Raw genomic sequence first — 15,946 nt, forward strand, 5'->3', positions numbered from 1 at the left:
AAAACCAACCTGCATCGGCTGTTAGGTAAAGGTTGCTTGTGTGGACTCAGGTTTGAAGAGCTGACTCCCCGTGTTCCTTCTCTCCAGATGAATACTTCAGTCAAAGCTGTGCCCCTGGGTCTGACCCGAGATCTAATCTCTGTGCTCTGTGTATTGGCAACGAGCAGGGTGAGGATAAGTGCGTGCCCAACAGCAATGAGAGATACTACGGCTACACTGGGGCTTTCCGGTGAGTCTGTGACTGAGCTCCATCAGGATGGGGCCTCACCTCATCCCTCAGCATGTCGGCATTGCAGTTCTAAGGGGCCAGATGTGACCTGTCACAGCAGAGTGGGGGTCATCCTGTGGGTCGGCTCATCGGTGGCCCCAGTGAGGGCTGTCCCCACCACACCCACCGCCCCAGAGAGTGGAGGCTGGCCCCAGGGCTGTCTGACCTCAGCTCCGCAGTGCTTCTCCCTGTGGCTTTGAGCCAAGATCAATAGCAGTAGGCCTCAATAGCCTTGTCCTGAAAATCAGATGGGTAGAGTGTGGTATCCTAAGTGCTTCTTACAATTCCATTTATGGGAAATAATTCTCTTTCCCATTGCCACCCCCTCTCTTCTCACCTAGGTCACGACTATGGCTTAGGTTTCCCCTTTTCTCTGGCTTTGGCCTTAGAAATGGCAAAGAGATGGCAGAACTGCAGTGTTATTCTCCAGTAACGAAGTGAAAAATAAGCCAAAAAACAAGTTTTCAGAGTTCATAAGTTATAACCACTTAGTGATTTGTAACCACACCCCATGTTTTACAGTGCCATTCATCCGGGTGTTGCTTCTCAGGGGCACTATTTACCAGTGTGAAGGGTGCAGAGAGGATCTTCCCCTGTTCCTTTTCCTCCATTTGCCAAGAGTACCTTTCACCACCAGATGGCGTCATGTGTCTGAGGGTGTCTTTGAACTTTTTAATATAAATTCAACAGCCTTGTTCCAGTAATGGAATGACATAAAAGTAGCTTTTGCTATATGAGTGGCTCATAAAAAAAGACCCAAAAAAAAATGTTTTGTGAATGTATAAAAATATCTTTAAGGGACTAAGGATTTGCAAATGGAAATGTGATTCTACTCAGAAATGCTGAACACACGTCTCATAAGAGCCTGAAAAAATCATGTGCTCCTCTTTTTTTTTTTTCAGACCTGTAGCAAGGTATTAGTTCACTGGAAACACCCACATTTTAATATTCCTATTTATAGTGGAAGAAAATCCCTTGTATTTTGTTTAAATTATATCTAGAATCTAGATTGGGGAAATTTATAGCAAAATAATTAAAAGCTGAAACCAGTGTCATACCCCTTTATTTCTATCATTCTTATAATGCTGGTTCCTAATTTTTAACTTTCTGCTGACTCTGTACTATAGAAGAAGATCTAGCCTCTCACACTGCCTCCGGCACCTCTTCCACCCCACAACCACAAACTTCAACTCTCTTCAGCACCCAACACGCTAATGTCATATTCAGTACTTATGACTGTGTAAGCGTTATTCTCATATTATATTTCCCTTATTGTACAAACTTTTTGTTTACTCTGGAGTTCATAAATGTCTTTTCTTATTTGCTTAATTTTCTGCACTTAAAAAAACACAACACTACCTCATCCCAAACTCTCTGCCAGTAATGTAAATCTCCTAACAACATGCACACACACACACACACACACACACACACACACACACACACACACACACACACACACACACACACACACACACACTCTGTCTCTCTCTCTCTCTCTGGGTGCTATCACGGTTTCATCATTTACTTGGAAGTGCTGCTCCGGAAGGCATCCATCTACCTGCTGCAGTTTGGATTGGTTGCTGTGTAGGCTGCCTGCACATCTGTGGTCCTGGGGGTCCTGTTGACCATTATTCTGGTGCTTTCCTTTGTGCCACTTCATGTTAGATTGCCTGTTTCCTGGATCGCATATCTTTAGATTTCTTGGTTTTGTAATGTCTTTTATATAGGGTTTTAAAAGGAGGGCAGGTACACCTGTGTTCGATCTGCTGCTGTAAACAGTAAATTCCTAGAAATAGTTGTCTTTTAGATGTTTACTTCCATATTTCAGTTTTTGGAATGTATATTACAAATATTTATGAAAGCCCCACTAGTTTCTCTTCTGTAATTTGTGTGTATATTTTCTGGAACATTTTAGGTGCCTGGCTGAGAATGCTGGAGACGTTGCATTTGTGAAAGATGTCACAGTCTTGCAGAACACTGATGGTAGGTGAAGGTGTTTCCTTTTCTCCTTCAAAGCAGAGTCTTTGGCATCACAACACATCTTAGTGTTCAGATTTGCCTTTGGGAAGGTTTTATAACATTTTCCAGATTTTTTATTAAAAGAACTCCAAAATTCTTTATCTCAATAGACAACATGATAACATCTGTAGGTGTCATATGGATTTTGAAACCAAATTCATACACTCTCTCTCTCTCTCACATACACACACACACACTCACTCACACACACACAGATACTAGCCATGCTCAGTAGCAAATGTCTCCCTGGCTTCATCTAGTCAACCACAGAAACACACTGTCTGCCCGCATGAGATCATGCATTCTTATTGGAAACTGTGGATGATGCTACAAAACTGGGTGAACATATGCAAATGAAGCCTCCCTTTATGAAAAAGGAAGTAGAGGGCTTCATTCATCTCCATGTGAGCCTTGGTCTGGAGACTCCTTGGGAGTTAGTGGGAAAAAAGTTACAGGTGGTTGCAGATGATGGAAGATAATCTTCCAGCCAGTGTTTGAACAATCACTCTTCTGGTCCTCAGCCATTTGCTACCTTCCAATCTGCATCTGTCTCCTTAGCACCACTTCAGTATTCCCACCCCCCAGTCTCAGCAGGTGACTTGCTATTTTGTTTCCTGAGAAAGAACTGTCTCCACTTTCGGCCTCCCTCCTTCAGTAATCACTGCAGTCACAGCCACTTCTCCCTTCTGCTTCTGCTCCTTCTAGTGTCTCTTGGGACAGAGATTAAAACCAGACATGTAAATTTGAAATTATTTCAATATCAAATAGAGGAATCCAAGAGAATGAATAAAGTGCTTTCTTAAAGGGAGACAGCAGAGAGACAAACAGGAGCCTGAACAATGAGCCTGTATCTGCACACACATAGACATGCATACAATCACATTTAGAATTTACAAGCCATTCACTGAAGTAATCTCCAGGGATCAGATTGATGTCAAATTTAATTTTAACTTTCTCTAGTACTTTACAACTGTATTTTGTTAGAATTGACTATATATATTTGATAAACCTATAAAAGTTCCTTTCCTTTCTCTGGTTACACTAATAGCACTTGAATATGAAAGGGAGGAGAAACAAATTTCTCCTTGAATGTAAACCATCTATTCTTTTTCTGGAACTCACTGAAAAATATGGCATAGGTGGAGGGTTTTCTTCTTTAAAAAAATAAAAACTCTTAACAGCTTTATTGAGGTAGAATTCATATACTAAAAAATCCACCCATGCAAAGTGTACAATTCAGTGATCTCCAGCACATTCACAGAGTTGTGCAGCCATCAACAAAATCCAACTCTAGAACGCTTGTATCCTCCCATAAAGAAACCACTGCACCTATTATCAGTCATTGCCCCATCCTTCTTCAGCACTGGCAACCATCAATCCACTTTCTGTCTCCATAGGTTGGCCTATTCTGGACATTTCATATAAATGGAGTCATATGTGGTGGGTTTTTTTTTTGAGATGAGGTCTTGCTATGTTGCCTAAGCTGGTCATGAACTGCTAGCTTCAAGTGATTCTCCCACCTTGGCCTCCAAAGGGCTGGAATTATAGGTGTGAGCCACCGCGCCCAGCCTATTGTGTGGTCTTTTGTGACTGGCTTCTTTCTCTTAGCATCGTTTTCGAGGTTCATGCATGTTGCAGCATGTACCAGAACTTCACTCCCTTTTATTGCTGAATAACATTCCATTGCATGGACACAGCACTAATATTTGGTATATTTGAAGTTTGCACAGCTTGTGTAGGATGAAGCTCCTTCTCTGTTCCTCACATCACCACAACCCCAGTGTGTGCATTTGAGAGGTCAGTGGGATGGCCATACCCACCCAGAAGAGACTTCTTGGCTAAGCAGGGGAGCCGTGGATGATGTCATCTTCTTTTTCTCCCCAGGAAATAACACTGAGCCATGGGCTAAGGATTTGAAGCTGGAGGACTTTGAGCTGCTGTGCCTCGATGGCAAACGGAAGCGTGTGACTGAGGCTAGAAGCTGCCATCTCGCCATGGCCCCAAATCATGCCGTGGTGTCTCGGATAGATAAGGTGGAACGCCTGACACAGGTGCTGCTCCACCAACAGGTATGGACCACAGAGCTTCTAGTGCTTTCTTAGCTGTGTGGGCTCCTGTTAGGTGAGGAGATCACAGAGCTAGGTGCACCAGCCCACTCGATCCTCTCTAGTCCCTCTGCTTGAAGCTTATGGTGAGAGTATTGGCTTCATGCTGTGGGGTTGCCCGGAGTGTCAACAAGAACAACAGAGGCTTTTGACTCTGGGCTTTCTGGGACTCACTCCATTTCTGCTGAGTCTCTGTGCACTGGCCTTGTTGCCGTCACTGCCTGGCTCAGAGGCTGTCTTTTTCCCTCCTGCTGTTCTTCTGGCAAATGAGGAAGCCACTGAGCCTTCCTCCCACATGCATTGGTATAGTACTTTTTACTCAGCTGACATTTCCTGAACCTGGGCCGACTGAACAATGCTCTAGGCCAGGCCTCTAAAACAGCAAACTCAGAAGGTGCCCTATAGATTTAGGGCTCTCTAAATGTGATTAGAAGGAAATCCCAAAATTTTCTTAAAATCTTGGATTTTATTAGAACTTCTATTTTTATCATATAACATCATGTCTATATGTGTGCTTTTAAAGAAAACAACTCGGGAATAATAAGACTGGCCACCATAACTGGCCTTTATGGAGCCCTTACTGTGCACACACACTGGTGCTGGTGAGAGAGCTGCCGTGACTGAGGGGTTTGGGTCTCAGTCTCCCCACATGGGACCCTGGGACAGAGCAGGAACTGTGTGAGGGAGGCAGGGTGACCGACCTGCACACTGAGCTGGTTAGTGGCCGAACCTGGGTTTTCCTAGCAGCCTGCCTCTCTAGAAGAGCTGCATATTAGAATGTCCTAAGCAATTGACTTATGAGGGCAGATCTCAAAACCCCTCCATTGTCACCTTGTCACCCATAAGAAGTTGTATGGGAAAAGGTCACAGGTTAAGAAGGAAGGAAAGATGGCAGATGGTAGGAGGTAGGACCAGAAGTGGTGTGAGGCCTGGATGCTGCCCAGGGCAGGCCTGCCACCAGGAGTGTGGGGTGGGGGACTCCGCTAAGGAGGTGGAATTACTCCAAAACTCAGCTCCTTCTGCCTCATGGTTTTCTCAGGGCTGTTCTTCGGTGGAAGAAATACCCCTTTGCCTCCTTTACCCCATAAATTCCTCTTTTCCTTAGCTACTCACTGTCTGCCCTTTTGTCGCAGGCTAAATTTGGGAGAAATGGATCTGATTGCCCGGACAAGTTTTGCTTATTCCGGTCTGAAACCAAAAACCTTCTGTTCAATGACAACACTGAGTGTCTGGCCAGACTCCATGGCAAAACAACATATGAAAAATATTTGGGACCACAGTATGTCGCAGCTATTACTAATCTGAAAAAGTGCTCAACCTCCTGTAAGTAGACCCTAGCTAGCATCCCCGAGAAACCACCATGGGTGAAGGTCAAGGTTTGAGGGCCAAACAGCATTCCAGGAATGAACACAGGTGTAAAAATGTTAGGGACAGATAATATCTCTTTACAGTTCAGGAAATTATAATCTCATTGATGAAAGAATTAGAGAATAAAATAGAGCAGTATGTAATAAATTTTTTCAAATTTTTTAGTACGGATAATGACTGCACTGTCATGAAATCTTTGGAAACTGATAATCCATTTTATTCAGTAAAATGAAAAGTGCATATATACATATGCATTGGGAAATGACAAAACTGGCCAGGTGTGATGGCTCACACCTGTCATCCCACCACCTTGAGAAGCAGAGGTGGGAGGATGGCTTGAGCCCAGGAGTTTGAGAGCAGCGTGGCCAACACAGAGAGACCTTGTTCTACAGAAATAATTTTAAAAATTAACCTGGTGTGGTGTCAGGCACTTGTAGTCCTAGCTACTTGAGAGGCTGAAATAGGAGGACTGCTTGATCCCAGAAGGTTGAAGCTGCAATGAGCTATGATTGTACCACTGCAGTGCAGCCTAGGTGACACTGAGAGACCCTTCCTCAAAAAAAAAAAATCTGATTCTGGACAGTTACCATAGATGCCAACTATAGAGAAAACAAAATCTCAAAAAAATTCAAGTGTAGGAAAACATATCTTAACCAGGGAAATATATTGATATTAATTTAATCCCTTAAAAATATTTAGAAGCCATCATAGAGTATTGTAAGGCTCCCGGTGATAACTGTGGGATTTCAGTGCGCACAGCTCCCTGTGCACTGCAATCATTCAGATTCCTATTCCTGGTCCCTCACCCAGAGTCGGGGGCATTGGGGATGCTGTTGGTCCAGGGATGGGGGCAGGGCCAGAAATGTCTTTATCGGTGGTTTTCATGAGAGACAATTTTTCCCCTGAGGGGATATTTAGCAATGTGAGAAGCATTTTTTGATTCTTACAACTTAGAGGGTGCTGCTGGTACCAAATAGGTAGAGGCCAGGGATGCTACTAAACAAAGCACAGCCAGCCCCCTGCAATAAAGAGTTATTATCAGGCCCCAAATATCAATAGTGCCGAGGTTGAGAAACCCTTTCCTGTATTGACAAACAACTCAGGTCACTGTGATGCAGGTCAGGACCACCCTCTGAGAAATATGGCTACAGGGCTCTTCTTGTGAGCAGCCAGCTCAGGACTGCATAGACCACATGCTTCTTGAGGGCAGGCCAGTCTATCCATGCTGTGTCTCCAGCACTTAGCACAGCAACTCACACAAAGCAGGTGCTCAGTAAGGATCTGTGAATGAATGAGTGAATCTGCAGATGAACATGATTGCAAACAGGTTCACATTCCAGGAGAAGCTAAAGGACCACCAATGTCTTGTGAACTTGAGAATGTGACAGTCGATTCAATCAGAGACAAGTGCAGGGTGGTTGTGTCTCTCAGGCCAGAGCAGGGAAACACCCTGGCTGGTGAGGGCTAGACTCTGGCTCCCTTGAACATCGTAGTCGCTAGGAGTAGGAGAGTGGGAATATGAGTGTGGCAAGCACTGACTCACAGTGATGGGAGAAGGGCAGAGAAAACTCGTAGTGTCCTCTTTGATTTATTGGATTAAATAACTGGTTTATTGGAAGAAATCAGTTTCTGAATCTCTTGCTCTGTTGTGTCCCACAGCCCTCCTGGAAGCCTGTGCATTCCTCAGGAAGTAAAACCCAAGAAGATGGCCCAGCTCCCCAAGAAAGCCTCAGCCATTCAGTGCCCCCAGCTCTTCTCCCAGGGTGTGTTGGGGCCTTGGCCTCCCCCGCTGAAGGTGGGGATTGCCCATCCATCTGCTTACAATTCCCTGCTGTCATCTTAGCAAGAAGTAAAATGAGAAATTTTGTTGATATTCTCTCCTTATAAAGTGTCACTCATCTTTTCTAGAATTTTATACTGAAATCACATGCCTGACAAAATACCTGTACAGTTGGACCTTCTCTTCCAAGTTTTTCAGGTTCAGCCCCTCCTCTTTCTTGCAGTCTTGGGTATGATGCCCAAGGGTCTGGAATTTAAGGCCAGGCCAAGCACCGGTTTTCCCAAGGGAATCTGGTTGGTTATTCACATAGCTGTCTCAGTGTACGTGCATGTATGTGCCTGGGAGTGTGTGTCCCCAAGGCAGGGCAGGAAGAGCAGGCATAGGAATTATAACTGAAACGTGGGTTCAGTTGCTCATCACTTGCAGAGTCTAATTAACAAGAGCTAGGTTCAGTATAAAGAAAGTGACTTTTATTCCAAAGCTACCTTAGGGGAAGAAGTACAGGCTTCTTTCCTTAAGGGTGACTGCTTCACCTTTGGAGCAGAAAGCAGAAGCTTTTAAATGGGGGGTGTGGCATGCAGGGCAGGAAGTGAGCAGGTAGAGGGTCTGGGTACTGGCTTTGGTGCCTTGTCTACCAGGCAGTTGAGCTGGTTATTGCTGGTGCCTTTGTGGGCAAAACCAGGTTGTAAAAGCAGCCAAAAAATTTCCAGGTGGGAGAGTTTCATAGCGGGCATATTTTGGCTTGTAAATTGACTGTTACGTCTCAAGGTAGTCTCTTGGTGGGAGAGAGTTCTGCTCTGTAACTAACTAAGAGCACATAGTTAGATGAACTTGCTCTGTTGGGAGTGTCTGGTGAAGGGGAGATAAAAGATTATAATTGCATTTCTAAAGAGCTAAGTAGGAAGCAGAGAAAAGGAGAGAGAAGTGAAGACAGAATAATTTTAAATAATGAAGAGAGAAATGAAGAAGGAATAATTTTCCTGCTTTTCCATTGGTTCTTTGGACATAACAGGCAAAAGTGTCAATCAGGGTGAGAGTGTTCCTTCAAGGGCAGAGATCAGACAAGTGTCCTGAAACTCTGCCTCTATTCTGGGGGCAACCATTTGGCCATGTTCCCCACTGTCAGTGAGATGAATAGCTCTGCTGCCGCCTGCAAAAGCCTCTGAAACCTGTCAGGAAAGGACATTAATTAAGGTCCCATAATGCTAGGATGAAGCTCTTTTCCTATTTGCTACTTTGAATTATGGCCTGATATGTTGTCCATCCTCACTAACATGAGAAGATTAGTCAGTGAGCAACATCTGATGGGGTAGCCACAGCAGTGATAATGCCAGCACTATTAAACATGGCATTTGAACAGTATGAACTTTCTTGTCTAAATAAGATACTAAAGTGAAATTGAGGCCCACCTGTGAAATTCTCCTGTTCCAGGTTGAAAAGAAATGGAACATCATTGTGTCTCTCTGTTCACGCTAGGTTATATTGCTGTAGCAAATGGCCTCCAAATCAAAATCTTAGTGGTTAACATGACAAAAATGTGTTTCTCTCTTGTGTCCATCTCCATCCTGGGTCAGCAATGGATATGTGGCTCATGTCTTTATTCTGTGACCCAGGCTGAACCAGCAGCCCCAATTTTGGGCATGTTGGGCTTGAGGCAGAGGGGAAAATAAAAGAGACAGAGGCAGCTGCTCTGCCTATGGAGTGCCATTCTTTTATTCCTTTATTTTCTTAATAAACTGCTTTAACTTAAAAAAAAAGAGAGACGAAAGCATCACACAATAATACTTACAGTGTCTGCTTGGCAGAGGCCATATCATCTTCATCATTTCATTGGCCAGAGCATTCACATGGCCACAACATCAATGAGGTCGCCCAGGAGGAAGGGGCAGTGATAGGGGACTGGGGTTAGTGCAACAGTACAAGGAAAAATCTTCAGAGCATTTCACAGTGCCCAGCCAGAAGACCACCACAGGAATGTCCCACCAGCCCACAAAGGCTTCTGTGCAGTCCTAGAGAGGTGTCCTTTGCCCAGGTCTCACCCCCTTCCCAGAGCATGGCCTGGTGAGTGTGGCTGGATCTCAGTCCCTGTGTGCCACTCACCAGGATGGTCGGGCCTCTGCCTTCACAGCTGCACAGGCCACCCCGGAAACAGAAGATTGACTAGATGCAGGATGCTTCCTGTGATATTTCACAATTTATCCTGCATTAATGATACTTCCCCATACAGAGAACCATGCAGTAGTTCCCAAGGTTGGGTTCCCTGAGGGGGAATCATTCATATTTGATTTCAGAAACCCTCCCTTCAGGCCATTGCTAACTTTTGCTGTAACACCAGTCACTCTCTGAGGCTCAGTAACAGCTTCATCTGCCTCACCCTGTGCCACAACTTTAAGACTGGTTTGGGCACATCCTCTTATTATTTTTGTGTATGTCTCCTGGGGTCTCTAAGTCCCAAATCTTTCCTTAAAAATTTATTTCTGTAGAGCACCCGATTCTGTTGCTGTTCAGGGCGCCACTATGTAACCCGCATGGACCTAGGGAAACTGAACAAAGGGGGCAAACGCAGGAATAAAAGACAAGAGACAAAAGAGTATATTTGGAAGAAGGGGTCAGGGGGCACTTTGCCTCTAGTGGACAAGGGCCCTGAGCTTTACACAACCCTCCGTATTGATTAGACAAAAGAGATAGTGAGAAGGGGGGTGTTGAAGAAGGGATCAGCTGCTCAGTCCAGAGTAGGCTTGCAAGACTGCATTCTCCAGATGTCCCAGTAGATTACCTCAAGGATCTCGGTGCCAGGAAGTGATTGCCCTCAGCAAACCTTCTGGCAGTGGGAGCAGTCGTGAGTTTGCCCACATCCTGCATTCATGATAAACAGTTTGCTGTTTGATCATATAGCCTCCAGTGGAATGCTGAGTTGGTCAGTCCCACGTGCCTTAGGCTCCCTAAATATCACCCTTTCTGTTTATGAATTAATTGAAAGAATGTAAGGCCAGGGTGGGCAGCTCTCATTTTCCGATTGGTGGTCCATCTGATTTTACAGGTTATGAACAGAAGACAGAGACAAAATAATATTATTCCAAGAACTACATGTAAGATGTTAATGTGGTGCCTTAGATAGGTCCAAGGGTTGAGGCTCTCCAGGCCTTGCTGGATGGAATTCGGTCCAGTCTTCTAAAGAAGGCTGAAACTCTTGAGTTTGCCTATGTAAATCAAGAATTTTGTTTTGTAATTCACCAATATCAAAGGTGATGTTGGATGTGAAAGCTCCCTGCAAATGGGCTTTCACCACGTCCCACAGATACTCACTTTGGTTATATTCTAAGTTGGTTACACAAATATGAGTCTGCTTAAAATGACAATGCAATTGTTCCTGCAATTGCAAGCTTTGTGCTTGTTCCCCTAACCATAGAACTGTGGATTTCAACATTGCCACTTTATTGGGAGAACCCACCCTCAGTATTTCAATGTAGGTTCCTTCTATTTTCCATAAGTGTTGGCTGGCTGAGAAATAAAGAGAGACAGTACAAAGAGAGGAATTTTACAGCTGGGCCACCAGGGGTGACATCACATTTCAGAGGAAACTGCCCCCAATATTTCATGTAGGTTCTTTCTATTTTCCATAAGTGTTGGCCGGCTGAAAAATAAAGAGAAAGAGTACAGAGAGAAGAATTTTACAGCTGGGCCTCTGAGGGTGACATCACATATTGGTAGGACTGTGATGCCCACCTGAGCCACAAAACCAGCAGGTTTTTATTAAGGATTTCAAAAGGGGAGGGGGTGTAAGAACAGGGAGTAGGTCACAAAGATCACATGCTTCAAAGGGAAAAAAGGAGAACAAAGATCACATGCTCCTGAGGAAACAGGACAGGAGCAAAATCATAAACTCCTGATAAGGGTCTATGTTCAGCGGTGCATGTATTGTCTTGATAACCATCTTAACAGAAAACAGCGTTCGAGAGCAGAGAACTGGTCTGACCAAAAATTTACTACAGCGGAGTTTTTCCCCACTCTAGTAAGCCTGAGGGTTCTGCAGGAGACCAGGGCATATCTCAGTCCTTATCTCAACTGCACAAGACAGACATTTCCAGAGTGGCCATTTATAGACCTCCCCTCAGGAATACATTCTTTTCCCAGGGTATTAATATTAATATTCCTTGCTAGGAAAATAATTTAGCAATATGTTTCCTACTTGCACGTCCATTTATAGGCTCTCTGCAAGAAGAAAAATATGGCTTTTTTTGCCTGCAGACCTTATGGTTGTCTTCCTTTGTTCCATAAAAATCACCGTTATTCTGTTCTTTTTCAAGGTGCACTGATTTCATATTGTTCAAACACACGTGTTTTGCAATCAATTTGTACAGTTAACACAATTATAACAGTGGTCCTGAGGTGACGCACATCCTTAGCTTACGAAGATAACAGGATTAAGAGATTAAAGACAGGCATAAGAAATTATAAAAGTATTATTTGATAACTGATAAATATCCATATTAAGATGAAATCTTCACAATTTATGTTCCTGTGCTGCAGCTCCAGCTAGTCCCTCTGTTCGGGGTCCCTGACTTCCCATAACACCACTTCAGTTTGTAACTCAGTGTTAATTTTATTCTGAAGTAGCCATGCTTGGTCGGCTGTGTGTGTCCAGTTCTCCATGTACTGAGCTGTTTGAATAGAATTATGCAAAGCTACAGAGGACATCACAACAGAAGTTATGAGTGTGATCAAGGAAACGATAGCAAAAATTATTATGTATAAGGCTCTACAGACATGATGAGTAAGCTGAGTTAGAAGAAGTTTCACAAAATGCAAAGCAGGTGTGGCAGCCCAAGGCTCAGACAGATTAACAGGAATCCACAGCCCAAGGATGCAACCTAAAATCATCAAAGTAGAGATATTATGTGTTTGCAATGTCCTATGATTAATGCAGTGATATAACTGGTAAGATTTACAGGTCAATTGGGTATTGTTTACCTGGAGCTGGTCCTTCTTAGCTGTCAAAAAGACATAAGGATACACCATGGAATACTTTGCGCATAAAAAAGGATGAGTTCATGTCCTTTGCAGGGACATGGATGAAGCTGGAAACCATCATTCTCAGCAAACTAATACAGGAACAGAAAATAAAACACTGCATGTTTTCATTCATAGGTGGAAATTGAACAATGAGAACACTTGGACACAGGGTGGGGAACATCACATACCAGGGCCTGTTGGGGGGTGGTGCTGGGGGAGCGAGAGCATTAGGAGAAATACCTAATGTAAATGACAAGTTGATGGGTGCAGCAAACCAGCATGGCACATGTATACCTATGTAACAAACCTGCACGTTGTGCACATGTACCCTAGAACTTAAAGTGTATATCTATCTATATCTATATCTATATCTATATCTATATCTATATCTATATCTAAACACAAACTGTAAATTGAGTGGTGATATTCTTTACAAATGTAACATTAGAACTGTGTTGTGACTCCAGTTGGCCTTCTCTCCGTCTTTGCACTCAGGCTCAGCTGGCTCATGGCTCGTACCGGAGGGACCGTGTCCATGTTTGGCCACCCTGGGTTCCTCCAGTCTCCTGTTCCATGGTTGCACGCACCTTGAGGGCACCCACAGGGCTTGTCCATCTCCTGTAAAAACACAAGCATACTCTCTTCCCCACATCAGTAAATCCACCAGACCTTTCCATTGTCTTTCTTCCAGGGATTTCCATAACACTTTTGGATAAACTTTCCTCTTTTCCTCTAACACTTGCCAATGTCTTTCTGCTGGAGTCTTACCATCCATACCAGGAGTCAAAAAATTTAAAGTAAATAAGGCTAAATGTAGTTTTTATTGAGGTGGTAGTTGGCCTCCTATACCCACTTTTTGTTTTTACAACATGCATTGTAATGTTTGATGTGCCTGCTCTAAATGCCTTGTCTTCTAGGATTACAAGGAATTCCTGTTTTATGGGTTATAGCCCAAAGCTGCAAGAAATTTTTTAAAGCATGACTAGTATAAGCGGGTCCATTGTCAGTTTTTAATTGTTTAGGTATCCCCATATGAGCAAATGATAACAGACAATGTCAGTGTACATGACCAGCTGTCTCACCTGTTTGACATGTAGCATGCAGCATATGAGAATAAGTGTCTATAGTCACATGAACATAGCTCAGCTTATCAAAGGTTGCTATGTGTGCAACATCCATTTGCCAGATTTCATTTGGAGCCAAACCTCGTGGATTACATCCTTCTATAGGTGTGGCTCCAGGGATATACTGTATAATATAATACAAACCTGTAGGAACATGTGAGTAAGGGCAGAAGTATTTTGGTGCAGAAGCACATGAGATGGTTGATTTTGCTGAAACACAGAAGCAGTAAGTTTGTCTGTTTTCTCATTACTTAGAGATAGTGGCCCAGGAAGTTGTGCGTGAGAAGGAATATGAGAAATATGAAAAGGAGCTGCGCTAGAACAAATAATTTGCTGAAGTCTTAAAAATAAATTAGCAGTTCTGGGTTTAGTGTACTTTTAATTGTAGCAGTTTCTATGTGACTGGCTACATTTACAACATAAACTGAACACAGACAATGTTGATAGGATCTGAAGCTGTGAGCTGTAAAACCTGAATGACTGCAATTAGCTCTGAGCATTCAGCCTAAACACCAGAGGTCATTATTGTTTGAGTATGTTTTAGTCCATAGATAGCAGCACGACTTTTGGAAGAGCTTCTAATAGAGCTATAACACTCACTGCATGGCCCAAGGTTTCATTCCTTGGAATCTGTGAGGCCAAGAACCCCAGGTCAGAGAATAAAAGGCTTGCCGTCATCTTGGGAGCTCTAAGAACAAAGACCTGCCGGTAACACTGACACATCAGCTCCCACATCCATAAACCCATAAAATTTCTTTCCTTTAATTTGTACTACACAGGTGGGTCTATTAGAGGCTATGGGTTGGGATAGATAGATTTCCCGTATAGTTGTGCTCCCAAACCCTTTATTTCCTTGTTTCTTCTTTCGTGGAGAAGGGTGTAATTTGCAGGGAATAAGTAATAATTGCACTATGTATTCTCTCGGTTCAAAAACCCGAAGATCTTGTGACATTAAAACTACTTGAATTTCTCCTTCATAATCAGAGTCAACAACTTCTGGGACTACAGTAATGCCTTGCAAGTTAAGGCAGCTTTTGCCTAAAATTAGTCCCATATATCCTGCTGGTAAAGGTCCCCAAATGCCAGTGGGAATCTTGGTGGGTTTGTCTTCCCCAGCTTATGTAATCCTTTCTCTGTCTGGAGATCTAATCCTGCACTTCCTGGAGTTCCTCGGGTGAGGGAATCAATATGCCTCTGGGAACCCATGCCTGAAACAGGGTTGAGGTCTGAATTGGGAATGCCCTCATTGTTTGTGAGGCCCGGGTACAGGCCCCCATCTCATTTCCCAATAGGGGGGTGCCATTCTGAAGAAATTTTGAGCAGCACTGATTAGCCGAGTTATTTCCTTTGTTATAGTAAGGACAAAGTCCTGGTGTTCTTTCCACTGGGGGGCGGGTGAGAACTGCATTGTAAGATCCTTTCTGTCCGGAGATCTGGTGGCATTCCTTTTTAAAATGTCCGTTTTTCCACAATTATAAAATTTTCCCATTTTAGTGTTTGACCCTTGGCTCTTTTTAGATTTGTCAACAGCTAAATTAGCCATTGCTTCAGCTAACATTGCAGATCGATGAAGCTCAGTTGCTACATCTTGACAAGCTCTGAGAAAATTTCCCAAGTTTTTGTACACCTCACCGGTGCCAGTGCACATTTACAATTTGCATTTGCATTCTCAAGAGCTAGAGGAAAGGTTAGCATTTCTGCAGCCGCGGTATGAGGAATCTGATGCCTCACTGCCTCTTGTAGTCTTGCAAGAAATTGTGCATAGGGTTCCTGTGACCCTTGCATGATATGTAAAAAGGATAGTACTGGGACTCCCTCTTCAGGAATTGTGGCCCAGGCACATTTAGCAGCCTGTGTGCACTGCTGATAAGCAGCATTTGTGAGTGCTATTTGATGTACCAGGTCAGAATAAGGGCCATTACCCAATAGCCTATCCTCTGTAATGTCTCCGTTTCTAGCAGCATGGTTCTGTCTAGCCTGGTCTGCACCCAGTTCTTGCCAGTTTAAATTCCATGTCAGATATGCACTAGCAGACAAGCAAGTTCGTGCCAAGTGTTTCACATCAAAGGGTAAAAGACACATAGCACCAAACATAGATTCTAGCCATCCTAAAGTGAATGGGCTCTGTACGCCATTATTTACCACACTCACTTTTAATTCCTTTAACAACTTAAACTCTAGTGGAGTGTGTTCATGATTAAGCTGCTGTGGATTATTTGGATCAGGCCTTACGGAAATAGGAAAAGTGAAAGGTCCTAGGGGCTCT

The 15,946-nt window shown here is 43.6% G+C and overlaps 1 protein-coding gene across 1 annotated transcript in view; it reads left to right on the forward strand.

The window, feature by feature from the left end:
- Positions 1 to 7,589, forward strand: part of LTF (lactotransferrin) — a 28,688-nt gene extending 21,099 nt beyond the window's left edge. Inside the window, exons 13-17 of the mRNA XM_002813825.6 lie at positions 88 to 229; positions 2,187 to 2,254; positions 4,175 to 4,359; positions 5,529 to 5,718; positions 7,423 to 7,589. Coding sequence (XP_002813871.4) covers positions 88 to 229; positions 2,187 to 2,254; positions 4,175 to 4,359; positions 5,529 to 5,718; positions 7,423 to 7,457 — 620 coding nt within the window. The 3' untranslated portion in view covers positions 7,458 to 7,589. The remainder of the gene's footprint in view (positions 1 to 87; positions 230 to 2,186; positions 2,255 to 4,174; positions 4,360 to 5,528; positions 5,719 to 7,422) is intronic.
- Positions 7,590 to 15,946: the final 8,357 nt, after the last annotated feature.

Source organism: Pongo abelii, chromosome 2 (genome assembly GCF_028885655.2).
Source record: "Pongo abelii isolate AG06213 chromosome 2, NHGRI_mPonAbe1-v2.0_pri, whole genome shotgun sequence".
NCBI lineage: Eukaryota > Metazoa > Chordata > Mammalia > Primates > Hominidae > Pongo > Pongo abelii.